The 27858-nt window shown below is 39.5% G+C and overlaps 1 protein-coding gene across 2 annotated transcripts in view; it reads right to left on the bottom strand.

Moving 5' to 3' along the window:
• macrod2 (mono-ADP ribosylhydrolase 2) overlaps positions 1-27858 on the bottom strand; it is a 422519-nt gene that overhangs the window by 116291 nt on the left and 278370 nt on the right. For both annotated transcript variants that reach the window (XM_062430213.1, XM_062430214.1), the window contains exon 6: positions 17532-17653. In XM_062430213.1, the coding sequence (XP_062286197.1) occupies positions 17532-17653 (122 nt within the window). The remainder of the gene's footprint in view (positions 1-17531; positions 17654-27858) is intronic.

The raw sequence follows: 27858 nt of genomic DNA, 5'->3' as shown, positions 1-27858 counted from the left end.
TATATTGGTCTGGTGTGCTTTAAGTAATAAAGATTTAAGCTTGCAGTACAACGGGCATGAATACAAATACACATACTGTGTACACAATCATTCATGTTTTGAACCTCATTGCAGCTGTATGAACACAAGGGCTTTCAAATGAGATGACTAAATTGTCTTTGTACAGCTGACACTTTAGATATGATGACTGCCTCAGGGAATGTCCACAAAGCAAGATCACTGATCCAAAGTAAAGCTCAATTTAGGCACACAGCGCAGAATTGGTTTTCAATGAATATGTCTAGCCCTTAAAAGGACTTTGGTCCAAGGACAGAGTAAGCTCTGAGGAGGTCAGCTCTCCCTCGGTGCAGACCTGTGGGCCATTCTCTCACACTTTGATCTGAGCTCTGATGATGGTGTGGTAGGCACAGACTCAGGAGTGGAAGGATTAGGGACAGGAGGGACATGGGGAGTGACAGCTTCCTTTGTATTCGTTTTATCCTCACTTTGGGCATAACGGCATGCAAACCAATGGCTTCTCTGAGGTGTTTCTTTTTTTTGGGGTGTAAAATCCTCAACTCTTAAAAAGAGAGATCAAAGGCGAAGCAGGCTCATTGATAACTGAATAATGGCTCACTTTGAGAGAACAGGCGTTTTGTGGAGATGGGCGCGTGGTTCAAACTGCAAGCTATTAGTCATGCTGTCGTCTCATTTCCATATATGTTTTATTGTCTCATGGGCAAAGGCTACAGCACCTACTCAGATTTATTGCACTCACTGTAGATCTAATGATATTTACACCTACGGCAAAAACAAAGGACCTTGTATCTCTTTGTCTCCATTTGAAAAGGCTCTTGAAAGGTGACAATGTAAATGTGCATTTCAGTAGTGTGTGCCTTTCTTTGATTGGCTTTTAACCTTGCTTGTCTGGAACCATACAAAGCTACATAAATGCAGAACTGTCTTGGAAACTATGGTTATTAGAGAGTGAATATGAATTCGGCAATGAAGACAATTTATTTTAGATGACAAAGGATGTCACAAAAACGAAAATGAAATGAAAAAAAAATGGCATGCTTGTTTGGGTGCTTTTTTTTTTTTATAGCCACAGCAGCACTGACATAATCTGCTCCCCAGCAACTTTGAACTCCATTATTAAAGTAAGAATTACAATTAAATACAATGTGATGTGACTGGTTAGCACTGGAAACATAGCAATTAGCCATGTGGGCGATGCCTTTATTGATGTCAACTACCATTAGCTCTTAGCCATAGCCGTGGTATGAATGTGAACAGCTAATATAATATTAATAATAGTCCAATATAATATTAGCTGTAGTCCATTGTGCACCAGTGTGCGTGGGTTTACACTATTACTGGTTTTGATCATTTTCTGGATGTGTGATTCACATCGAAGAGAAACCTGGTTATTCATCTCCCAGTACACGTGATCATAACAGTATCCAGGTTTTTGATCATCTGCCTGCAGGTGCATCTTTGATTCCTAAACATCTGAATCACACGTTTCTGTACAGACGGAGTTACCTTTACAGTAGAGAATGAGAACAGTTTCTGGCTGTCTGAACTCTGCTGCATTACTACTGAAGTGGATTTAGCTTTTTTGTCTGCTCTCCACTAATGTAAAACTAAAGCAAAAATATAGTTCATGATCTGCATTACTGAAGTCAGACCTTACCTTTACCTACACCTTTATTTCAGCATGTTGATCATCAATCACTATGACTTTTTTTGTTTGTTTGTTTTTGCTTTACTGAATGATATTACATCACTTCTTTTGATGACATCTGAAAACAAAACAGAGATGGTCAGAAATCTGGATAAGCTGTTTACATGCCACAATATCCTTGTTTCTATCAGAGTATTCCAGCTATTATTGATCTTTCTCCAAAAAGGCGGTGTTCACATGTGAAACACATAACTGGCATACTCCAAAAACCTGATTATAACCAGAGTACTTGTGCTCATGTAAAGCCAAATCACTATCGGGATGTATCTCTATGCCTGTTTTCAGCTTTGTGACCATGCAATTTCAATTGGGGCTTTAAGTGGTATATTTGGCTTAGTGAGACTTTTCTCCATCCATAACTTTTTTTAAAATATGATTGATAATTTGAATTACATTTTAAATTATCAAGAACTGACATGATTTTGGACAGCAGCAAAGTGTGTGTTTGCAAAATATGAAGTCAACAATGTCGTACAACAAAAGGTTTCTCTATTAGATTACATAGAAATGTTGTCACAGAAGATGTACCAAAAAACCCTGAATATTGTTTAGACAACATACAATACAAATTCACTGTTACTGTTTCACTGTAGTAATGAACTGTGTATAAGCAGACACAGACCTTTTCTGGTATAGGCCTTAAAATCTAAATTTCTGGAACTACAATATGACTAGGGTGGTGTGGTCGCCCTGTTCCCTCCTGCCTCTAATCCACTCTGTTTGAGAACACAGACTCCCAGTGGTCAACGGATGTAAACACTGCATGAAGGTAATTACGATGGGATGAACTGTGGCTAGGATGCCCTGGGAGACTTAATCTGATCCCCTGTCCCCACACTTTTACTGAAAATGTACACACAACAAGCCCTGCAGCAGCCATCTGAACCTCATGGTCTCTTCTTGCCAACCTCAAGGGGAGAGTACATAATATAACTGCCTTGTCACGTAGTAGACTTCCTTTATTCATGGCAGATACAGGGATATGGAGGATCAACAGATGTGAAAGTGTTGGTAGGAGTGCTCCCCAAGGCTGGTTGCCACCTTCAAATAAGTCCTGTCACTTCTCCACTACAGTGAGGGATATAGATATAAAGTAACAAGGGTATAAAATCTGTGTTTTGAAACATTGGGGCGTTAGTGGATTTATTGAGTGTAAAAGGATTGCCTGATCAAAGTATCCACCTTTAAATCCCAAAGGAGATTTATTTTACCAAGCTTCCAGATCTAATCAGAATCTCCCCTCAAAACCAGCACAAGTTAGATTCTTTCTACAGGGATGGTGGTACAGAAAAAACATATAGCTCATATATTCAAATAGATTCAGCATTGTAAATATAGACAGAAATATGAAGGAGTAAGGGTCTACTGTGTGAGTGCACAGGGCTGTGGTCATCATTAAGGTGCTTAATAGACCGTGTAGGCCGAAGGACCTGACAGGCAAGCTGGGCAGAGTGGAGGATCCAGAGAGAGGGTCACCTTCATGTAGAGACAGCTATGTCACACTAGGGCCATGAAGGGAGCCACTCCGCCACCCTAGCCTGGCCTAGACAATGCCTGTCTATGGGCAACCAAGCAGAACAACAAATCCCACACCTCCTTCAGAAAAAAAGGAAACAAACTTGGAATTTAAAAACTAGATCAAAATGGTACTTTTATGCTTCTGCTTGAGGTAACTGTACAATTCCTCAAACCAGACATTATCTAAATAATCATTATTAATTAGTTGAACACAATTATGCTTTTAGATTACGACATGTAATAACGGACTGCAAATTCAACTAAAAGAGTGCATTCAGTAGAGGGCAGATCTCTGCCAGGTTTGTGTAGTCAGGATCATGGTGGAGATAACAGAGACAGGGATTTATGTATCTTGTATCATGCCTAACTTAAGTGGATCATAACATATCAAGTATGGAATTATTCTGCAGATGCTCCGATTCAAGATGTAACCAAACATTTATACAGATGTCAGTTTTTTCACCATGACAAAGGCCAAATGTGGCCTCTAAGAGACTTAGTAAGCCTTGTTTCTAGCTGATTGCCGGAAATGCGTTTTGCTATGTTGTAACGCATATTACAAAATGATGAGGACTGCTAAAAGGCGAAGGTCTGAGCTTTAAGATAGGCTCATGAAAAATGGCATTATAAAATAGGTTTTTCAAAAATTGTGAATCACTGTAACCACAAGATGTCCTTGAGCATACAGTCATAAATGTGCACAAAAAATATTGGGCTGATGGTCCAGTTGTATGTGAAATAAGGTACAGACAAATACACAGATACACAGACACACACTACCAAATATATGGAGATAAAATAATGCTATAACCATTAAAACTGAGAGCAACTGCCAACACATGTGGGCAATCTCTTTTTACTATTATGGTATAGAGAGGAAATTTGGACAATTACTGAAAATGATACAAAACAAACTCTAAATATATGCAACAGAAGGCAGAAGTAACAAAAAGAGCAGGCCAGTGCCAACTGGCTCCTATCTGTGTACAGTATATGGGAATTTTGTTAAATGTTGTCAAATCCCAGAGCTGCATTGCAAAGTGGTGATATCTTGGTCTGAGCACAGGTGCATCTCTAAATGAGGAGAAATGAGGAGGGACCCAAGGCTCACCAACATCCCAACGAAAGAGCGGAGACACGCCACTCAAGGTCACGGTGAATTGCAGCAGCACCAACTGCAGATTGATTGGGAGTACAGGGAGCAGCTGGTTGAGAGGAAACAGGAAGGTGACTGAGGGAATCACCAGGTGGCTCCCGTGAATTATGATGCCGCCCATCCAGCACTTTCTATCTCTCACGCTGACGAAAAAGTGCAGGATGGAAGTGCTCCTGTCATGTGCTGTTTGCTTCTGGAATGATGTCTGATTTGCATGTAGGTGCTGCAGAGTATACGTTTGGTCAGAAGCTGGAGTTGTTGCTATAGTTTGATTTGAAGTGTATGGATAACTTTTTCACAAATGGCCAGAGGATAATGCAGCTAATTACAGTTTTCTAAATGTGGAGTTCATCATGAATATTGATAAAGCATTAATTAGTTACTAAAACTGGAAACCATTTTCCCTGCACCAAATACATCACATGTTTTTGGAGCAAAAATGTACTGCATCAAGTTAGAGCAGTGAGGAATTATATATGACAGCAATAAATAAATTGACCAAACAACTCTGTCACTCAGGAATTGTCTTCTTTTTAGACAAGCTAGAAAACATTGGAGCAGGGAACAGTATGTTTTCTATAACATCTCTTTATCAATAATGTAACACAAGCACAACACAAACCAGAGAGGCCTAATTAGTATTTACTGCAGATCATAATTACACATTGTGCCTGATGTAGCTCTATGCTAAACACATACATATGTCACTATGGCTCAGCCTCCTTCTGGAAAAGCCGAGGACTGGACTCAGGTGGGGAGTCAATCATTCTCTGCGTTAGTTATCTGGAGCCATGATGGCCTTGATTAAGCCAAAGTGTTCTGATGTGTATACTTATCTCAAATCACTTCTCTACAGTTTCATTACAGAGCATCTTAACTGCATCACTGAATGGGAAACACTGTAGTGTGTCTGTTCTTTTAATTGCTCAGTGACTTTGCGTTGCTGAGTCCAGATAAAAAGAAAACTTCCTGTAAGGGAAATTATCAGATGAAGTGCTTTCTCAATATCCAAATTGATTGGTGTCCTCTGGCATTGCTCCAGAGATTTCAATGCTCTCCAGATCAAAAAGTACATCCCAACCTCTAAACACAGCTTGTTGTTGCAAATACAGAAACAAACACACACACACACATCCGCAAACATTGCATGCATAAATTGGTAATTATGCAGGTCTGGATTTCAGACACACATTGGTCTTTTGACACCTAATAAAGTCAATCTTTTGCTTTTGGCATACTACTAGACATATCTAAAAAGGATCAGATACACACTTATTTTGTCCTATCTCACGCTCTTTTCTTGCCTGTGAGGGGGCTAAGACCTAAATGATACAGATCCCCAGATTTTATTCCATGCATATTGCCATTACCAGGGGTTTATGGATGTGACATTAGATATTAAGCTGAGTGAGATTTGGAGGTTATCTGGCATTCCAGGCTGTGTGCAAAAAGTCAAACCATGAAACAGGATTCACCCATGTGCTTGCTCCAGCAGGCACTTCATTCTTCATATGGCATGGTGACTAAATCTTTAGGCTCTCTAGATTCGTCTGTATATGAAATGAAAAAGGTGGATAAAGGTACAGTAAGACCTGATTTAAATTTAAATATATTCTGCGGTCCTGACAGTGGCGGCGTCATTCATAAAAGGCGAGTCTGACATTTACGATATTAAGGTCACAGGTTGGCAATGAAAGAAATGTTTAATCTGCTAAATTACTCCATGAAATTATTACTTCAGTAGACCTACTTCATAATGATTTAATGTTAACATGTCGTATAATTTTTAATTAACTTGGAACAGTAGAGAATGTGGAAGCCGGAGGTTTAACTTAAGGACCAACTGTACATTCAAAATCCGGTGGCTGATATTCAGATGCTTAAGAGTTTCTCTACCACAAATTATAGTGAAGGGTAAACAACAAGGCCAGACTAATAAACAGTAAAATAATCTTTGTAAGGAAATATGAATTCTCACTCTGGACTAGGGATGGGGAAATTCATTGAATTGCATTGATGCACCAGCATAAACATTCATGATGAAATTTCCTCGATTAACAAAGTGCGCTGAACTTACAATGCATCATTTCTAATATGATTGTATCAATAAAATCAAATATAATGATCAATTATCAAATGTGACCAACATTTGTGACCAATAATTTGACATTTAGATTGATTCCTCTTCTCTAAACTGTTTCTCAAGCATGTTAGCATACTACAGCTAAGCGGTGCACTGCCAAAATATGCAGGTGGAACTCACACTCCAGACTTATTGTCGGAGTAAGTGGATTATTTAACTGTTTTGACAGTAATTACTTGGATCACGGAGCGTATGCATGTTAACAGGAGACAGTGAATACTACACCAAAAGGCCTGTTTGTGAAAGGTCCAATTGCTTTTGGAGGCCAAGAAGAAACAGCATAAATGAAACATAGACACTCTACGTATTTGCGGTTTGCAGAAATGTACATTACCAATGTTTTATTCTGGTGACTAGGCTGATTGTATTGCATTGGTAGTCGCATCATATGTATCCTTAATGTATCAGATCACTGGTATTGCATCGAGATGCGTATCACATCAGCCTCAATGATGGAGATCCACATCTGTACTTTGAACACAAATGTCATTTCAAGTTGACGGGATAAGACATTTGCTGGGCCAGGAAGAAGCATCTTACACCACAGTGGCAATCTCCAGCATCAAAGCAAGGCAGTCCTGTAGTGTTGGGGCTAATATATCTCCTCATAAACCTGTGCAAGATGCTGCATTGCCTCCTGAATTGCTGAGTAGGCCTGGATTGAGCCAGTTTCAAATTGTGAGTCAATCAGCTCAGGCCAGGCATAGTGCGTCAGCCCTCGTTAGCTATGACCTTGGAAGATAATAATGGCACTAAACCGGGTGTATGTGTGGGTTAATAGCGCCGTGATTAAAGAATTATGTAGGAGAGCATAAACATTGGCGTGTCTGCCAATGCACACAATCATTCACCTGAGCCTCCGGGAAGACTGCTGCGGTTTTGATAACAAAATGATGAGGGGGGCCAGCCTTGTAACTTGTGTACGTTTGCAGATACAACTTAAGTCTTGCAGCTTTTGTATGGAGTCTCATAGCTGTTTTGATTTTCTTAAATTGTAAATAAATATTCATGAATAGGGGCTGACTGATTGGTCAACATAATACGCACTGTTCCCAGTTTGCTGTCAGTTAAGTTGTAACACCAAACAATACAAAGTGTAAATATGTGTCATGCAGATGGGGACTATTATAAATATTCATTTCTGACTGTATACATATCCTGGATGTAGACAAACAGTTGTGCACTTCTGAACTGCAAACAGATCTACAAACATTCCCAAGGCTCCTGATACCTGTCAACTCTCTTCCTTATGCATTCTCTTTGATAAAACACGTGGGAACCAATGCATTAACAAAACACAGGAAACAGTTCTGCTCAGTATGTTTTAAGGTTAGGAAAAGACTTGCTATGAAAAATCAGAAGGGTACCTGGAGTGAAAAAGAGTAAATAATCTCAGAGCAGAGAGTAGAACTGGCTGCATGGCATTAGTATTCAAGTCCCAATTTCTGCTCAACACAAAACAAGTCACAAACAGGAAAGAAAGGAACAAAAGAGAGCCAAAGCAAGTTACACAAGAACAAAATGTCAACTACAAGATAGAGTTTTTAAAAAATTCAAAATTATTTTTGGCAATAAAATGGGACAAAATGCTACCCCTCTATCCGATGGGGAACAGCGAGGGGTCTTTGTTCCCTCACTCTTTTCTTAATTAATTTTCCCATCACTCAACACTTACAAAATGTAATACATGACAAATATTTCACATGTATATTATGAGTCCTGTAACTAAGAGGTTTTTTTCTTTTTGATTGTGTAAAAGCAATAATTTCATAGCTCTTTCAAAAAAAACAAAAATGAAGGGTTAGCACTTCATATCAGTGCATAGGGAACTATAGTAGAGAGCTGATCTTGCTGTTTCTATTCCCCTGTATGCATACTGTGCATAAACAAAACAGCAGTAGAAAACTTCAGTGATGGTGCAACAGCTAGCAAGCCCCTTTAACAGCCTGACAGGCTGCGAATTTGTATGTCTAAAGGTTTTAATGTCTCACATATACTGTACTGTACTGTGGAGTCGCACTCATTTTGGCTACTTATTCAGTGTAAAAGCTTCAAACAACCACATGAATAATTCTTGGGATGACATTCATCTTAATCTTGGATGCCACTGATTTTTCCCTTGAAAACATTTCATGTGTACAGCCAAAGCAAAAGAGAATGTCCCCTGTGTGTCAAACCACGATAGAGAGACCTTGTACTTCGACCAAACACATCTGTAAGACTGGAGACTATGATTGAAGGATAATTGGGTGCAAGCTTGTTGAAATGGAACCCTGTGATAGACCAGGAAATTCCAGTTTCATGGACATGGCCCTGGCAAGGTCGACAGACTCGACACCTGGCTTCATAAAAAACATAAATGAAAGACTGGAAGAAAAAGCTATGAAGCCGAGGGACTAGATCCAACATCGGAGCAAAAATAAGACTCACGCCTCAAACTGATTACTACTAATACATCACATGTTCATGGCTTTATCTTGGTGTTTTTCACTTGATACATAACCTGCCGGGAAGCTTATTTTTTGATATGCCGCCATGTTAAATGTCTCGCCTAGTAACTTTAATTAAGTGCATTAAAAGGAACGCACAGACTCAGCATTCTCATTATTATTCACTCAATAATAATTAAAATATCCATCTGTGAGTGTTAAATTGAAAATGTTGCCATGCGTATCACCATTGCAGCATGATGTGTCACTGAGATTTGTGGACCAGTTGGAGGTAGAAAATGACTGCATGTTTTGTACATGACTAGATACAAAGGGTTTCCCTGGTTATACATTCAAATATGCTGTTTGGTTAGTCCCGCCCACTGGCACAGACTCAAAGGGACCTCAGGGATGACCAAACACACCAGAGGGGACAGTGCCGCACTAGTAATGAGATGACTAAGAGTGTGACAGCTCTGTCTAACACACACACACACACACACACACACACACACACACACACACACACACACACACACACACACACACACACACACACACACACACACACACACACACACACACACACACACACACACACACACACACACACACACACACACACACACACACACTACAAGCAGTATTGGCTGGACTGATTCTGCATGGTAATTAACCATAATGATGTAAACAAGAACTCATTCCACCAAGGTCCGCCGCCGATGAACAGCAATCTGTTACAGTATCTGTGAGACTGCTGAGATTTACTCAGTTGAGGAGCAACTGTCAGGCTAAGAGGCCTGCTTTGCATAGAAGGTATTTCACACCCTCCATTACAAGCTCAGCTCCTTGGATCAAAGAAGAAGCATTTATCAGGTGGTGGAGGAAGTGTTTGATGACATCAGTGTTTTAGGCGTAAGCACAACTCTGAACAGATGGGAGGAAAAACAGGCTTTCAGGTGGAGAGAAAGGACTACATCATTTTTTTATTGAAGTTTTGTGTGTATTGGTTTAACTGATGAAGCTTCAAAGCATACAAGATGCCACTGTCCACGTACTGTCTCTACTCACTGTCTCCATCAGGCAAAAGACATGAGCCTTACTTTGAAAATAAACACTGTTGCCAATGACTCATTCCAACACTGTTTATCAGAATGAGCAGTTAATGAAAAGTAATTGTCACTAACTATTCTTTCCTTGGGTCTATACAAAGTTCTCCCCCCATTTGAGTTCTTTGTATTCTTGTGAGAAGTCAAACCAGAGGTAAGAAAAGAGTCACTCTGTCATTCTAGTTGTGAAGCAGAAACAAAGGTAGACAGAAATGCCTTTTGTTCTCCTGTGTAGCCCACATTCTTCAGGTATGTTTAATTAATGCATGCGTATTGTGGCGTTCTCGTCTCATGGCGTATGGCGTGAACAACATCTGTTTAATCAACAACTTCCTCTGACAGTCCCTCAGTTGGGTGCGAGCTGTCGTTTCTATTCTCAGATGGTACCGCAGAGGGATATGAGCCTCATAGAAATTCAGGAGATCATCTCCAGGAGCTCCTCACAGCCAGGTACAGCAGCAGAGGAAAAAGATGAAGTGAAAGCAGTCTGAGTGCTGAGTCTGAGTCTTATACTGCGTGACTGTGCTTCAGTACTTAAACTATTTGAAGAGCCTTTATTATTGTCAGAGCACATTAATCTAGAACGAAACTGCTGCCATTTCCCTCACAGAACATCTAGGTGGAGTAGCCTTTGTAGGAGACAGGCTTTAGTTTTGCTGGTGATTGCTATGGGCTTCCTCTACTTGTAATCAAGACACTGACATGCTCACATCAGCCCACTCCACAGAGACACTCAGGAGATCACATCTTCAATCCCCATCAGCTGTGATTACCCCTCTTGAGGTGTGTGGAAATGTCATATTTTACATATCCTAATATTTCACCTCACATAAAGTTATGCAGTCATCCCTGGAGTGAAGAGAATGTCAGGGGAAGGTGATGTGGCAGGGCAGTGCTCTTTAGCCCAACCTGAAGCTCCTGCTCTTGCTGTGGTTGCCTCCTTCTAAATCAGGGCACTGGGGTAATTGGGGCTCCAATGGTCATTAACTTAGACTAGGTGGCAGAACACCACAACTACTATCAGTGTACTGTAATTGGATCTAATTGGCCCGGTGTTGCCAATGATTTGGATCAGACAAATAGCGATGACTAATTTAAATGGCGTCATGACCTTTAAAAAGCTTCAGTCTAATTAACCTTTGGCGATGCATGCAGGTACTGTATGTGGAAATGGGCCACAAGCAACGACTGGTTGACTGGCCGCAGAAGAGGCTGGGTTATAATCACATATTGTAGCTAAGTGCTGACTGGGGGATGTCACCCTGTGAAACCCTCTGTGGCAAATACTGCTTTTTTTCATTGGTTCTGTAGCTCTTAATGGGTCAACATTATAATAAATAATGCTAACAACTCTTACAGTTATGACAAAAGAACCAAAACAAACCAAAGGAGTATAGCACAATCTCAAGATGTTTAAAGAGCAAAGGACTTACCTAAAACTCCAAACCTTCAAAGCTAAATAAAAAAAAACCCAAAACACTATCTTCAGGAATAACTGAATTCAGTAACATGTTATTGCCAGTATGCTTAGACAAAAATTGACCTTATATACTGTACATTTTAGCATTGTCTCGTTTTCTCACAACATTTAGCCTTTTCACTCTTCTGTGACTTATGGGGCTTTATCTTCATAAAACACAGGTACATGCTACATGGTGCATGGCAGAAGTGTGCAGACTGCTAAAAACTGACATTTAGTCAAATTTTGGAGATACATAAACAATAGGTGTTGAAAGTAGGGACCATCGATTAAATCACCTCTTTCCATTCACAGTAAAAAAAACAGTAATTGCTGCAGCCTGTCATACAATGTCTGCAGTTCATTGGCAAATAACATATGGCAAATATTGTTAATAAGAAAATAATTGAGTGATGTCAAGGAAGAATTTGAAATATTAACAAAACAGATTATTGGGTGACACAATCACAAAGACGAACTGTGTTGTGTAAGCAGATCAGCAGTAAATGTCTCATTCTTCTATCCCAATTAATGGCACAGTTTACTTTGCTATGATCAGAAACCAAGTATGTGGACAATCAAGGCTATATACTTCTCTAAGCCATTAAATAATTAAATCTGGAGTCACCTGCACTCCTGGACAATAATTTACGAGAAAGGGGAGATAGGCAAATAGAGAAAAAGTTTGTGCGCGATCTGTTTAGTACATAAATGAAAATTAATTAATCACTTGGGAAGTCAGCACACCAAAATGGAATAGGGTGGAGTGCAAAGTCGTTAAGTTAAGGATATTATGGTATTTAGAAACATCAATAATGACAAAGACCCTCCAGTGCACTTAAATGCAGCAGTAAAAACACATTTTCAAATATCACCCATGACCTACATTAATAAAGGTAGAATAATAAAAGTAATTTACTGCATATTTCACATTATTCCAAAGAACAGAGGAAATGCTTTTAAAACTGTCTGGCCAAAACAGAATAGGCATCTAGGTCAGAGTCAACCTGCACCCAGACCCAATGAGTTGCTATCGCACAGACACCGTGGAGACATGGTCCCTTGTCCTACTGATGCATTGTTGGTTTGTTCATCACTTGTGGCCTCATTCGTGTTAAACAGATTATCTAGTAGAAGGTATCAACTGTCATTTTCAAGTAGAGTGTGAATGCTTATGTGTCACTATGAGATATCGTTTGTGGGAATGCATTTTGGAAACACATGTCAAGCAAATGAATGGAAGCTAATGCTCCTAGCAGCCTTGGAATGAGCCCACAGAGAAGGGTGGCTAATCCTATCATTCTACACCATTCATCTCCAATCCACTTGGCTTTCAGCATTTTTTCTCAACGGGCAATTTGTGGCTTCCCTGCTGGATCTCCTTGAAGCCAGTATGTTATGACTACAAAACACTTCCAGGGCTGCCTACGAGTCAGATAGAAGGCCACTAAATGCAGTCTGTGACCCTGTCACTGTCTACACTGACAGCTGCCAGCCCACTGCACACTGCCAGAAATAGCTTAATGACAGATAGTTTCGGAAAGCATCAAATTGTGGCCTGTCAACATCAAATTAGGAACAAAAAGGAGGCTCAGTTATCCGCAAGATCATTAGTCAACAACTAAAATGCTCGCTGTATCTTTCTGCCACATACCCTCAAGACTGAAATCCTTATTTTGTCTCAACAGAATACTCCCCAAAGACTCAGTAGGAATGCTAAATTAAATGAAACAATAATGATGTTCTGGGTAAACATGGCTATTTTTTTATTCTAAAGGTCACAGTCTAAGGGTTGTTTAATGTGGTCTCTAAAATGAACCAGAGTCTAAGGCTGAATGGCTTCCAGATGGTGGCGTCCCCCTCCACACAGTCTTTCTGTTTCTGCCTGACAGATGCTACGCTTGCTTCCAGGGAAGAATATGAGCAGCCTTCCATGACTAACCAAGACAGGGGACCTGCATTAACCATCTCCTCAGTCCAATGTACTGTATGACTTCTCAGCTCTTCGGAGAGGAGGCCCCCCGGGGTCTGACCGTGCACAGATACAGTACACTAATACCCAAGAGTGCACTGTGATAATGCACATACACACAGGATAATCATTTGGTTTTCACTAGGCACTTAAAACCTAAACTTGGATGCAGGCTAAATTATTCTTTGAATAAGAAGATAATGTGAATAGCAGGTCTCTGTCAGTGGTTACAAATCTACATATCTCAGCCACTGTATGGCACTTTAACCCACACATTACAGAAAAGCTTTTTTTATGTATTTATATCTGCTGTCTTCTGAATATTCTGTCAATTCAGTAGTGTGGTAATGCTGAGCAGTGAGTTTCCCCAACAAACCCATCTGTTTCCAAATAGACCATAATAATGTAGCATGCTCAGTATACCAGAGAAACCATGATGATGCCTTGTTAATATGGTCTGGCTCGAGCAAATATTGATAGTCTGCTAAAGCTCTTCACTCCTATCGACCAGAGAGGCAGTGTTATTATCACAATTCTTGTCTGGAATCAATCCACCAAAAATCCATATTTCTAGCTATATTTCCACTTTGGTTCCTCACCTGAGCCTCCTTTGGAAGCAAGCAACATAGTGTAACAAGCACTGAGCAGAGGAGGGGGCTGTTTGACAACACGGTGCTCATCAGCCCAGTGCTGAAACTCTACTCACAGGCTGCACAGCTCCCACGACTCCCCTGTGTGATGTTGCAGAGCCCAGCCGGCAACGATGGCATCCTGGCTGTGGGCTGTGGTCAGTCAGAGCCCAGGGAGCTGTGACAGCCTGCTGCTCTTTCAGCCGCAGCAACAAAAAAAAAAAAGCACTGAAGCATAAGAGTCCTCTAGGCAGGAGAGAAATGAACAAAGAACGTCACTAACAGACACATTCACATGTGCCTCAGGAAGATACATGTAGAAGACATACACACAAATACACGCTATCATTTTCCAGCATGCACTACAGCCAAATGATTTGGAAAACACAACTCAATAGGCCATCCAGCCATCTGATATTTGTCCAGAGACTGAAGCAGAGTGAAAGCCTGGACCGTTCCAGATAGCTTTCAAATTCAGTGTGGGGGTTAAACGGCAGGTTTCTTGGCTCAGGTTGATCATCATTTTTCATCTGAAGGCCATCCCGCAGTAAAGCCTAGAATTGCTTCCTACTGTACACTTACACTGTGCCCTGTGGGCCAGGGGTAGTGCCATAAACAAAATGTGCACATCTGCCTTTACATTTCAGCCAATATTGGCTTGGCAGTGTCCAGTGTGAGTTAGAAGCCTTTAGAGAAAAAATAAGACAATACAAATTTGAGAGAAAAAGAGATTTTTTCTCATGTAGCACTTAATGCTTATTGCTTAAGGCCTTTAACATTAAAAAAATAAATAAAAAATCAATAAAAATGTACTTCCCTGACCTGGGACTGTTTACATAACATTGCAAATATAGCCAAATTATCTCTCAACACTAAAACAGAAAAGCAATAATCTAATTCTAATGCCATCATGATCCACTACAGTATGAGAGCTGCTCCAAAAGTATAACTGTGACTTTGTAGGCTTATGGATATATATTCAAGCTGTTTCTTCCATCTGAATTTTGTTTTACACTAATGGTAAGAGTGCAACCTAGTAACCGCGCTGCTAAAGTCAAACAGGAATTGCCTTAGGTTGCCTAAAAGTCACATTTTCCATCTTCCCCAGTTCCTTCCCAGTAGAGCTGTATAACAGTGCAACATCACTTCAGGACAGGAAAACCCCTTCTATCTAATTTCTCACTTCTGGGGATACTAGTAAATGTTCAGTCATATACACTGAGCTGCCCTACGGTAGAGAAAATGCATTTTCACTTCTGAAATCCAGTGGTATCTCTTAACTCCCTGTCTTGACATGCTACAGTCACAAGAAGATTTTGATGTGCAGATTATGACTGTGGTAGCTGTACTGTTTCATAGCCTGAAGGGTGGCTTTGAGCTCTAAGAAAAAGGGATTAACTACCAAGCTCGGCTTCTCTTTAATTTTTCATGCTCAAGTTTATTTTGTATTAGGCTTTGTTTTGTCTCCTATTCCTTTGTAATGCCCTGGAATCCCCATTAGGGAAACCAGTCGTCTAGGATTCCCAAAAGTACCCCCCCCCCACTTTGCGGACCGACTTGGCGGGATGCCCATCTTCTTGTTTCTCTCACATTGCAAAACTCATAGTGAGACCCATTCTGATGACTCAAAATGAGCTTAGTGCTGATCAGCTAACCAAAAACGTGGACTCATTGTGCTTTGTATTAGGAGGCTGGACAACTGTGTTAACAAAGAATTAGGACTAGAGAACCCCTTGGAGCCTCTCTTCAAGTGCAGTTAGTCTTGCATATCAAGGCAGTCTAGAGTAAAACTAAATCAAGGCCACATCCTTGCTTGAAGAAAGAAACAGCCATTTCCATTTTGCTTTTGGTAAAATAAAGGCTCGCTGGTGTCCTTGCAGCAAGGAGAGACAAAATGGACTGTGGCTAAGATAACGTAATGACTAGTCTCATCCTACAAGGCCAGTCAATCACAGAACACTGTTTTCACTGAAAGCATGCTCAACACAGAGCAGCTGTATAAATACATTAGACAGAATCCAGACAGCTCGCAGTAAAAACAAAAACTCAGTTTCTTATGGATTAGTAGATAAATAAATGTATCTACTAGATAGGCCTAAAATAAATAAATCTTTGGAACTTGCAAATGTTTGGGACATTCGTGGATGGAAGCAAGCATGCTGGTTGTGGGTTCCTGTGATGAGGCCTCAGGGGCCCAGAGCTGTATAGAGTAGTTTTTCCCCGTGTGTACGAAGCCTAAAGTAAATTATTCTACAGTACAAATTACATTCTAATAAAATGCTGTGGTAAGAGTTTAATCAATGGTAACCATGACCCTAACCCTAAAAATGAGCTGGCATGCATCTGATTTTACTATAACTTCAAAACACTTATCAAAACTACTTCAGTCATTTGGTTTCGCAATCCATTTAATTGCTACCTAGAGGTGTCTGTCACACTCACAATAAGTCATCAACAGAGCAGAAATTTGTCACAATCATCTTTAATGAAACTGGCACTCATCTATGTCTCCTGTCTGTGCTGGTAAGTACTGCCCTTGATTGGCCTTTGAGGAGGCAGCAGGGCAGTAGGTTGGTGCTGAAAATGTGATTTGTGGCCATTTAGTGTGATACTGATTTGTTTACTCTCTGTAGGCAGGGCAAATGTATATATCATGTGGACCAGACTGAAACATACTGTGCAGAACAGACTAGAAGCTGGGATAGTGTGTGAATGATTGTCTGCTGCCTGCTGTGGATTGTGTGGGCATTGTCTCATCTAAAGCTCTTCTGATTCAGTTTCATTCACTAAACCTTTTGGTTTTCTGCTGTTTTAAAGTGAGAATGTTTTTTGATGAGATAGCACTGACATATGCAAGAATCAAAACATCTGAAATTACTTGGAAATATCAAATCTATTTTTAAAGCCTATGAAGAAATTGTCAAAATTCGCAGTTTACCAACCTAAAACTGGCTTACCATACAATGACATAGGGAAAAAAACGCATAGTTATAATGGGACTTCAATATGGAGAGTTGGATACAAAGGCTTGCTTTTCATTTTATCACAAGCCAAAGTAGTCCACATGAAACGCCTTCTTTTGACAAACATGAAACATTACCATTTTGTTGTGTTCTCAGTTGCTTTTGTTATAATAAAGGAGGTTAAGGCTTTTCAGAACTGTATCAAAAATAACAGAAAATAGAAGATGCTAAATCCTTTTGTTCTTGTACCTTTTCCAAATTTTCTGAAAAAAAAAAATAAAAAATTCAAACGCAGCCTTTCTCAGTGAAGGCTTACTTACTGTCAAACAAAAACACAGAAGCATATAATTTATTTCTTTCAAGCTGCACAGAACAGAGACACATTCCTCCTCAGATGAGTGCGAGAGTGGAGGCGTACTGTACTCACCACACTGCTCAAGCCATGCTCCTTCATCAGCCTGAGGGAGTTCTGATAGCAGGAGGTGAGGTCATTGGTCTCAGTTGGGCCCACATGACCTCTGGCCACTGGTCCCACGGTGTGGATCACATCTGTCGGAAGGGGACAACGGACAAAGCTCATTTTAACACAGTCCACTTCTAGCAAGGTTACATTGCTGGCAGTATTTCTAATAGGAACATGTAGGGTGAGGATAAGTACAGCACTGCACAACCTCTCAGCTGACCATACAGCTGAGCAGCCGAGCCAAAGTTATTAGAAAATACAATACAATCAAGTTTGTCTTCACAATGAGAGAATAGGGACAGCATGAACATCCCACTGTCTGGAATGAATGCATTTATTCAGTAAATGAAATGGCAGCTTAGATAGAAAATCAATTACAAGATTCTTTTATGCCATCTACTCAAATATTCATATCTCTCCCTGTACTCTCCTTCTCTTCCCATAGTGATGTCTTTACCTGTCAATCACTGGTTTCATGTCTGGCCTGGACTGAGGAATGTGGCTTCTTAATTGAATCATAGATGTGATGACAGGAAAATAAGACAATCTAAGCAGTGACTTAGCAAAAACATAATGTTCCACATTCTGTCTGACTACCCTTGGCCTTCTCCGTGTTGGACAGGGCAGGTCAACATCAACACACAAAAAGCAACTCTGCATCATCCACAGAGCATTACAAAGAGCTTCACCACTGGTGTTTCACTGACACATACTAACTGCAAAGATTTCAGTTACACTGTAAAAAGTGATTTTACTGCACAAGACTGTATATAAAACATGCCATATGCCTGATAATTCCTCAAAAAGGTTTGTATTCAATAAAATGCCATTGTAAATTATACTGTAATTCCTCAAACCATGATGACTGTTTTTCTGTTCATTCAAAAGCAATCTGTTTCAGAGAGCAAAATTACAGTCTTTTACTTCATTCAGCAGTATTGGCTGGTAAGTCTGAATTCATGGCCCATTAAATATAGATCAGCTGCGACTCATACATTTGCAATTTAACGCATCAAGTCCCCTTTTCTGTGCCCTAAAATATTAAACCCTGTTGAAGTATGAATACTGAAAATTCAGACCTGGTTCAGGTGAGGGCAAGTAAGGAAAACACAGCAGCCTGTGTTGCGAAATGCAGAGACCTCAAGTGTTTTCTTACACCTAATCTCACCATTTATTTATAATATGAAACACTTTTCCTCACTTTTCCACAGCATAAATGTAAGCTATATCACCACTCTACTTGACCATAAATCATTTATAGATTAAATTTAGTTCTCAGTTGTATGTCTGGTTGCTTAATAGGTCAAGATGATTAAATGCATGGAGAACAGCCATAATCAAATAGGTCTCACTGGTGTTGCTTAAGAGATGAGATTTTCTGTTTGGAAAAGGTAAGAAACAAGGGGTTTGGGTGATCCCCGGCTCAGCTGAAGTTGGGCTCTAATGAGAATGGAGCTGTCTGAAGTATTGCCTTCAGACAGCTCCAGAATAGCACCCTGAAAATTGCATAGAACAATGTGGTTATAATAGGACATGTGGTAAGTTGTTTTTCATGCATAATTCATGAATTTCCACACTACAAGAATGGCAACACGCCAACTAGAGTGTGGGCAAACGCCAAAAACCAGACTACTGGTGAATTCATGAAAATTTAAACAGTTCTTATCTCACCAGTACCGATGTCTCCGCTCGTATCATCAACACTTCCACATCAAATAAATATTTATGCAGCTGTGTTTCTGTAAGGTAATAGACATATTTCACTTTGTACATAAGAAGGGAAATTACGGGAAGGACGGTTAGTTGTTGAAGAGCTCCATAACACTGGCAGCTGCTGAGAACCTAAACATAAATGACCTTGTCTTAGAGGAGCTGTGGTCATTCATTTTGTTCATAGGAAATAGTACAGTCCTTCTCTAGATCCAACAAAATCCAATGTTGATTTGGAATGGGGAGCTACAGTCCATTCATTTATTGAATCATACTTTTCTAAAGAATAGAAGAAAGTCTGCATAGACACTACAATACAAATAATAATTAGTTCAGCAGTATATAATATAGGTTTGGTAGTGTAGCACATTAGCTATGAGCAATTTAACCTTTAACATACTCTTGCCTAAAGGTTAGGGCATATAAAAATCCTCTTTTTCCAATGTGTCTGAAGAATCAGGAAATAGTTATTTATGACTACACTGTTTTTCAATACATACATTATACAAAGATGCTCTTTAAAATCAGACTTTGGAAAGCAGATTTCAATGGCAGATAATCCATCCAACGTGGGTCTTTATCAAAACTGTTCTGTGTCTCCTGGTAGAGCTCAACTTTTATCATTATACTCATCCATTAGCTGACAGGCACATTTCAGTGTATCAGTGTTTCTTCGCTGGTGAGAATCACATACTGACACATGCATACCATTATCGGCATGCAACGAAGGCACACATCTATTTTAGGGTTGAGGAGACTACTAGTGGTTTTCATGCACTTTGGGGGTGGTGTGTGTGTGTGTGTGTGGGGGGGGGGGGGGGGGAGGGGGGTTGGCTTGATAGCAGGGACGATAACGGATGCAAAAAAACATCAAGAGAAATGTCTTGATAAAATACATTAAATGGAATTCTTGTTTAGTATGTTTGAAAGGAAATTAGTCTGTCAGTATCAGGAATTTCACATTTTCACACCGGAAGTAATATTCTGTGCTCCTGAACTGTTATTAAACAGAAATCAACTTAAAAAATATACCAGTGAGCGGGAAATAAAACGCCAATCATTTCAAAATTAACCAGTGCAGAAACAGAAACAGAACTACTGTATATTACTAGACAGAGCCAAGCATAGTTTGCTCTGAGCATACAGAATAAGTCATTTAGGAATTGAAAGAGCTTCTCTTTATCATACATCCTACAAATCCCCACTGCACACACCTCCTTCAAGACTCTTGCCTTGCCAATTCCACCAGTAGTTAATTAGCTTCTATTCCCAGCAATGTTTCTTTTAGCATTACCCCCCCCCAACCTCCACTGGATTTACTTATTGTGTTCTCTTGCTGGGGGCTACAAGGTCAGTAACACAACTTAACAAGCAAAGACTGATGATTCCCATTCAAACCGTGTTTTCCTTCCCCATGAGTCTATAGGCACCACAAAGAAAGCACAACTCAACAAAATAAAAATAATCCCAAAGGTTTACTCTTTTTATACGTGTCAAAGGATGATTGTGTGCCGACTCCAGGTGTAAGGAGCGAATTAAATACAATAAACAGACTGATAGTGACTGATATTGTTGTGCTGCAATGCATCCTATAACTGGAAATACTGAGTGAAAAATGTATTTTCCCCAGCATACTGTATGCCTGCATATTTATACTCTCCCGTTCTTCGATCTGTCAGCAATGTATAACATCAACCTGACGAAGGACTGCAGATGGAAATTAGCCTGTTGGTTTGAATCAGACATCATACTGATTTTAATTAATGGGTGTTGTCTCTGATAAACAAAAAATAAATGAAGTGAAGTAAAGTACAGCAGCCTTTAAAATGTTTGACAATCTGGTCATATACAAATATCCCGTTAAAATGTTTTTTTTTTGGATCCAATTATAAGGAAAAGAATATAGAGCCACTTGAATGCATACAGCCTTTGTTTAAAAAACCCACAGCAGCAGAGTTAGACATTTCTTTTTCTTTAGTTTGTTTGCAGAGATTGCCATCTTTCTGTAACAGCAAGAGTCACTGGAAAATAATTGGGTCAGCATGAATGCAAACATGTTCTTAAATATTTAGCCATCAAGGTGTGTACAACAATAAGAAAAGAAAGGCTACACAACAAGAGTAAGACATAATTCACAGGTGCACTTTTCAAGTCAGACTGAATATAATCTTTAAACAAGAAAGAATTTGAATCAAAGGAGCCATCGTGTTGTTCTCCAAACCCTAATGCAATAACTACTATATCACTGTTGTAAGGTAGTAGCTACTGTAGTGCTTGTGGATGTCACAGATCTGCATTTATCAGTTCTATTGGGACTGATCAAGACATATTTAAACAGATATTCATTGTTTAGTATATTGTTTCATTTAAAGGACCGGTGTGTAGAATTTAGTGGCATCTAACAGTGAGGTTGCAGATGTAAGATGTTGTATAGGAGAACCTATGGTGGCTGCAAAACTCTGTAGAAACATGGTGGTGCAACATGGTGGCCTCCATAGAAGAGGACCTGCTCCCTATGAGGATATAAAGTGCTCATTCTAAGGTAACAAAAACACAACAATTTATATAGTCATGGGATTAGACACCTAATAAAAATATACTTGTGAATATTATATTCTATTTCTTTCAAGTCCGTTCCACTAGATGCCACTAAATTATTTCAATCTTTCCAAATTAAAATGCACTGCCTCTCTTTCTGACATTTTGCAGGTGCAACACACCTCTGAATTGCTGTTGTTGGTTTACAACAAGTATTCTGTTCATACTGGAGATGAAGACAGGCTGTTCAAAACCAAATCTTGTTCAAACCAGTTACACCAACACCCACTAACACCCTTTTTTCAGATAGAAAACACTAAAAGAAACACTACAGTATACAAAATAAAGTTGTAATGCTGGCTATATTTTCTTAAAGCATATTTAATCAGTCGTAAAACATATCTTAACATATTCCTCTAAATGGCTTCGGCCTTGGTGTGAACCGTGCAGCTACATTATGGAGGAAAACAGAAATCAAAACAACAAAAATCTCTGATCCTATCCCTGGCAAGTGATTTCTGGTAAGTCCGGACAGTTCAGGATGGACTGAACATGAAATGACCCCTTAATGCATCAACTGTGGAGCATGTGTGTGAACATCTTAGACAACCCTACTAAAATATTCCTTAGCTCTGGGAGAGCTGAGGAATAACTACCAAGGGGACATGCACACTTCAAAGATGCCACTTTCTTAGCAACTAAAAAATCTTTTGAAATATCTAGACTTCATTTAGAAGAGAAGTGCTAGTTCAGAGTGGGACCAGCTCTTCACAGCCTAATCAATCTTTCATTTTTACTTGCCTGTACTGACTTTGAGGCTGCTTTACCATTCCACATAATAACAATTCCACCAGGCAGAGATACTTTAACACTGTAGTGTGACTATTCCCGAACAGTCTCATTCTTGCCAACAACCCTAGAGATGCAATATAAACACTATTAGTACCAACGAGATATGTGGGTATGGGATCCTCATTTAGATCTATTATATTTCACATGAGCCAGCAGACAGTAATCAAACCACTTTCATGCTGCCCATGGCAATTATCGTCCATACTTAAGAATCAACAAAGCACATAATGACTTACAGTCCATTAAGAAATTATGCCAAAATTCAATTTAAATGCAGCCATTATTTTTATTGATAAAGCCAGATTTTACATGGAGAGTGTGGACTGTATTAGTTTGTGAGCCTTGTGAATAGAATTAAGCATCTCTATAAATTTCTATCACTGATGCTGAAAATAATCAACTGCATTTTATGCACTGCACTTTTGATTTCATTGTGATGGCTGAGGTCTGTTTTCAAATCATTTGTAAATTCAAGAGGTAGCTCAGTCACTATAAACTCCCCTTGTCGAAGGCTAATCACCACAATGAAAACAAATGGTCTTTTTTTGTATAGTTTGTTTCCTAATTATGAAAAGAAAAATCTGAAAGAATTCTGTGTGGGTCTGTTCTGAAAATTGTCTCAGAGGAATGGAAATCGCAGCTGGCTGTAGCGTGAGACTGTGGGATATTTTAAAGCCAAGAGAAGATGCCTGGTGTTGTTCAACAACTGCCTGTCTATTTTTCTTTTCTTTTTTTTGAAAGACTTGATTTAGAAAGACTTTACAGTGTAATGCATCAGAGCAAATTGAAGAAAGAAGATCAATAAGGTAACACAGCACTTGCAGAAATCTCTCATCTCTGTGCCATTAATATTGAATTTGTTTCTTCAAAAACATAAACAAAACAAAAAGGAAAACAAAACGCAGGAACAAAAGAAGGATTATCATTTAAAGGGGTAATTCACCACTGAAGCACAGGGAAGAAATCTACTGCTACACAACTCTGTGCTTCAACCACATCTTAATCAGTGATGTGGAAGCAGGTATTTTATCATTAAACAATTTTCTGTCCTGTTTAAATAAAATTATAATGCATAAGCAAGTGTTATGGTAATAGTAGGAAAACAGTATATGTCTAAGCAAATTTTCATTATTGTCATGTACTAAACTCAGCACTCCATCATTTTTATGCTCTTTAGTATTGCCAAATAGTCAAAATAAAATATCCATTGTGTCACTTGGACATGCTCATGTTTTAATTGATGACTGCTTCCAACCATCCTAACATGACAGCAAATAAGTGGCATTCATTGTGAACTGAGAGGAAACGTCTATCTTTTGTCAGTCATGAAGCCGTCTCTTCAAAGTGTTCAATGGCCCATGAAAAAAAAAAAGAATCTAAGAGATGGCATCTTGCTTCAAAGGGCTCTCTATCATTTCCCATTCCTTCATCTCGACACGTAACTTACTGTCAGTGTGTCAGAGCACCACACGGCACGCTACCTTGTTTGGCAGATAAGGCTTCACTGTAAACACAGGTGCTAAAAACCGTGGTGAAAATTCACAAACAAATATTGTACCCAGCTCACCGTGCAACTTAAGAATGCAACACAGTGAGTATGGCTAGTCAAAGAGAGGGAATGACTGTGTGGGGTTTTGCTGGGTAAAATAAGTGGTAACATGTTTCTGGAGAGATTGTCAGGTTCAAAAAAATATATACACCATTGGCATACTTGATCTTAGAGGGGACCTATTATGCTTTTGTTAGATGTTCATATTAAACATGGCCAAAATGTAAAAGTAATTCCTGTGAGAAAAAGCACCAGCCTTAGCCTGCTCTGAACGCAAGGTTTCCAACAGTTTTTTTCACTTTCAGCCTTATTCATCGCCAGTTTGTGACCAATTTCTTTATATGGTCACCTGCTCCACACACTGGGTGTTAGTTCACTGCTCTGCTCTGTTAACATTATAGCATTAGCCATTATTTTGGAGGTAGTCACACCGAGCCATGACTCAAGTCTAGCTGGCACATTGTGAGTGTTTTTCCATTACACAGCACACCAAAGTAAAACAAGTAGTTTACTTGATGGAAGCTTTCTGGTTGTCTGCAACTCTTCATCAAACATCATCATCACTGTGGCTGTTTCTGCTTGTATTCCCCCAATACAACATACCAGAAAGACTAAAGAGCTGGTAATTGATTTCAGGAGAAACCAGAATGTTCACCTGCCACTAAACATGGTGGATAGGAGGTGGAGAGAGTCTCTAGTTTCAGGTTCTTGGGTACACACATCCCAGAGGACCTGAAATGGACATACAACACACACTGCCTCATTAAAAAAGCACAACAAAGACTGTATTTCCTGAGAACTCTCAGGAAAATCAACATGTCTCAACAGATGCTAGTGTCTTTCTACCGGTGCATTATGTAACATTAATGAGGCAAATGTATTTGTATTTTTCATCTACTGCATGTACAGTGAACATACTTTTTCCACATACTGTAGAGAGCAACAACAACAAAAACAACTTGCACTTCTGTAAAAATTCAGAAAAAGGCCAAATAGAAGGGCATGTACTGTATACAGTAGATGCCAGACACTGCCACTCGAATTCTAATTCCATAATACCCATAAGAGGACCACATTTCCAGTAATTAAGTGTATTTTGGCGTGATTGCTAGCCTGGACCCTCTCAGCATGCACACAGCTGTTCCCATGTTGGTCGATGAAGATTACTAAATGAAGTGTGTACACCCACTCGGACATGGAACTGGTGTTGTCATGGTGACAGAGAGTGCAGAGTGATCCCTTAACGTTCGCTGTGGCTTCAGTCTGAGAGAGGGGCTTTTTGCAGACCTGGAATCATCTGCTGCATGCCGAGCAGATACAGTTGTTAGTGCATTAATATTCCCTTCTTTAAAAATGGATTAAGGGTGTCTTAGTGATTATTCATACACTTGCGCTTTCAAAGAGCTTTTCCATTGTGAGTGTCATTGAGATTCTGTCACACTTAAACAGGCTAAAGGGTAAAGAGTAAGAGAGGAACGGTTACAAAGGATGATGACAGAGCATCAAGCGCACATGCAATATCACAAGCATGTTTTTGCTGATTGAGACTAATAATTATTTAATACAGGGATTCACACAAACCATAAATAGCAATTATCATGAACTTGAGATAAATATTGATAAGTATTTCCAGTTTAAATTTATTCTGTGCAATTACACACGTAAAAAGACTACTCTTGGTAATAATGACACTATTGATATTCAATTAAGAGATGCAGCAACTGGCAGAGTCTTCAAACTGTAAAGGTTATGTCATACCTTTCTTGACTGTATACCATAAAAGCACAATGGGAGTGTGTGTGTGTTCTCTCACAACAGATCATGGGGGGGAAGCTACAGTATACTGAGTCATTCAAACTAATTTATCTTTTGAACTGTGTGAGGTATAAATACAACTGAAGATTTAGTTTAAGTTATATATCACAGCGCACAAACTGAAGAAAATGAGCAGTAATATTTCAGATATGTGCTGGCGTGGTTGTAAAATGACTGGCATTTTTATGCATCAACTGTGGCACTGCCCTGAGGTAAGAAGATTTTGGGTAAATGTGAAAGATTTTTTGTGCAAAATATTGGATATCAATTTTAAATGATGTTCAACAGTGAGTCTGCTGGGAAATAAGATAGATGGAGTAACCTCAAAAGAATTACAGCACTTGATTGGATTAACTTTTCTCTCAGTGAAACGGACAAGGTGAGGAAATTGAATTGTTCCAATAGAGACAGCTGACTTTAAGATTATTTGGATCTGGTATCAGTGGAGCAGTGGCAGTGGTCACACAGGCTTTTTGAGTCAAATCATGTCAGTTTTGCATAAAAATTAAAAAAAATTGGACATTTATACAGTACAGTATAACAGTCAGCTGTATATAACAGTCAACAGAGATTAAGAGATTAGTAATCTCTGTTTTGTTTTCATCTCCTATGTATATTTGGTTGTTATTCTTACTCACATGTATTTATGTAGTACTTATAAATGAGAATACATGGTGCAGTTTGCAGGTCCACAAGGCCTCGATCGCAATTATACAGGCCTATGTTGGTGTATAGCACCCTCAATACATTTGTGTTTATATAGAGATTTTTGATATCCCTATTCTGAACCCAGGCAGTGAGAGGTAATAATCAAGACCCAAGGAGCCTGATAGTTTCTTTCCCACCTGCCAAGATATGAAAATGTTTTTGTTTTATTGTAAACATGCTTGCAAATGGCTTTGGGATAGATGTTCTGTATTCCGTACTCTCTGCCCTAAGCTGAGTCCTGATGGAGGGAAGCTAGGCACCTGACCTGTTGTCTTATAAGTCTGGAAAATAAAAAATACTGTATCTGGAAAAAAGAATATTTTATGCATATGATATACGTGACATTAATGAATAACTTTTGACTGTGGCTCCTAAAGTACCATATTTCCACTGTGTGAGTAGATGACCCTTTGAGGGACTCAGAGGCATGGCATTTTCATGAAGCACTGATCGGCACCTCTCCATACTGTCAATCATTTATCCTACTGGCAACTTACAATGAGAAGTTTCAATCTTCCAGAGTCACAAATTCAGCACACGCACACACATCCACACAAGCATAATGTACAGTGCAATACAGTCCATGCTGCCTTCAAATGTCAAGAAACTCTTCCAGTGAAAGAAAATACCACTTAATTAGAAAGCCATCTCTCAGCCTGCCACACATTTTTACTGCTTTACTGTACTGAAAAAAGGTGAGCTGAATGTGTGTGCGTGTGTGTGAGTGAGTATGCATTGGCCCCATACTGAAGGACAAGAGCATTGGGGGTGTGATGATTGTTTTGCTGTACACATGCTGTAAGAATGGCCCTGGCATAGTCTACAGGGACGACGGCCCAGAGCAAAGATAGAGGGAGAAAGTCACTGAGCAGCACCACCAGCTGTTTCTTCTGCTCTGGGCTTTCTATAACATTCCTCTAAGCTTGAATGAGCTGCCAGGTGACACTGCTCACCACAGCCCTCACTAGGTTTTGCTGCATGCCCTTTTCCCAGTTTAACCAGAGGTTTTTTTTAACGTTCTAAAGAAAAACTCAACTAGGAGAGCAGTTTTGCCATGTGTGAGATGAGACAGAGGAAGTAAAAAAACAAGTCTTTCTGTACACACACAGTTTGTCGACC

The sequence above is a fragment of the Scomber scombrus genome, chromosome 12, assembly GCF_963691925.1.
Source record: "Scomber scombrus chromosome 12, fScoSco1.1, whole genome shotgun sequence".
Lineage (NCBI taxonomy): Eukaryota > Metazoa > Chordata > Actinopteri > Scombriformes > Scombridae > Scomber > Scomber scombrus.
The sequence above is the reverse complement of the archived record's forward strand: the minus strand, read 5'-3'. Positions and strand labels throughout refer to the sequence as shown.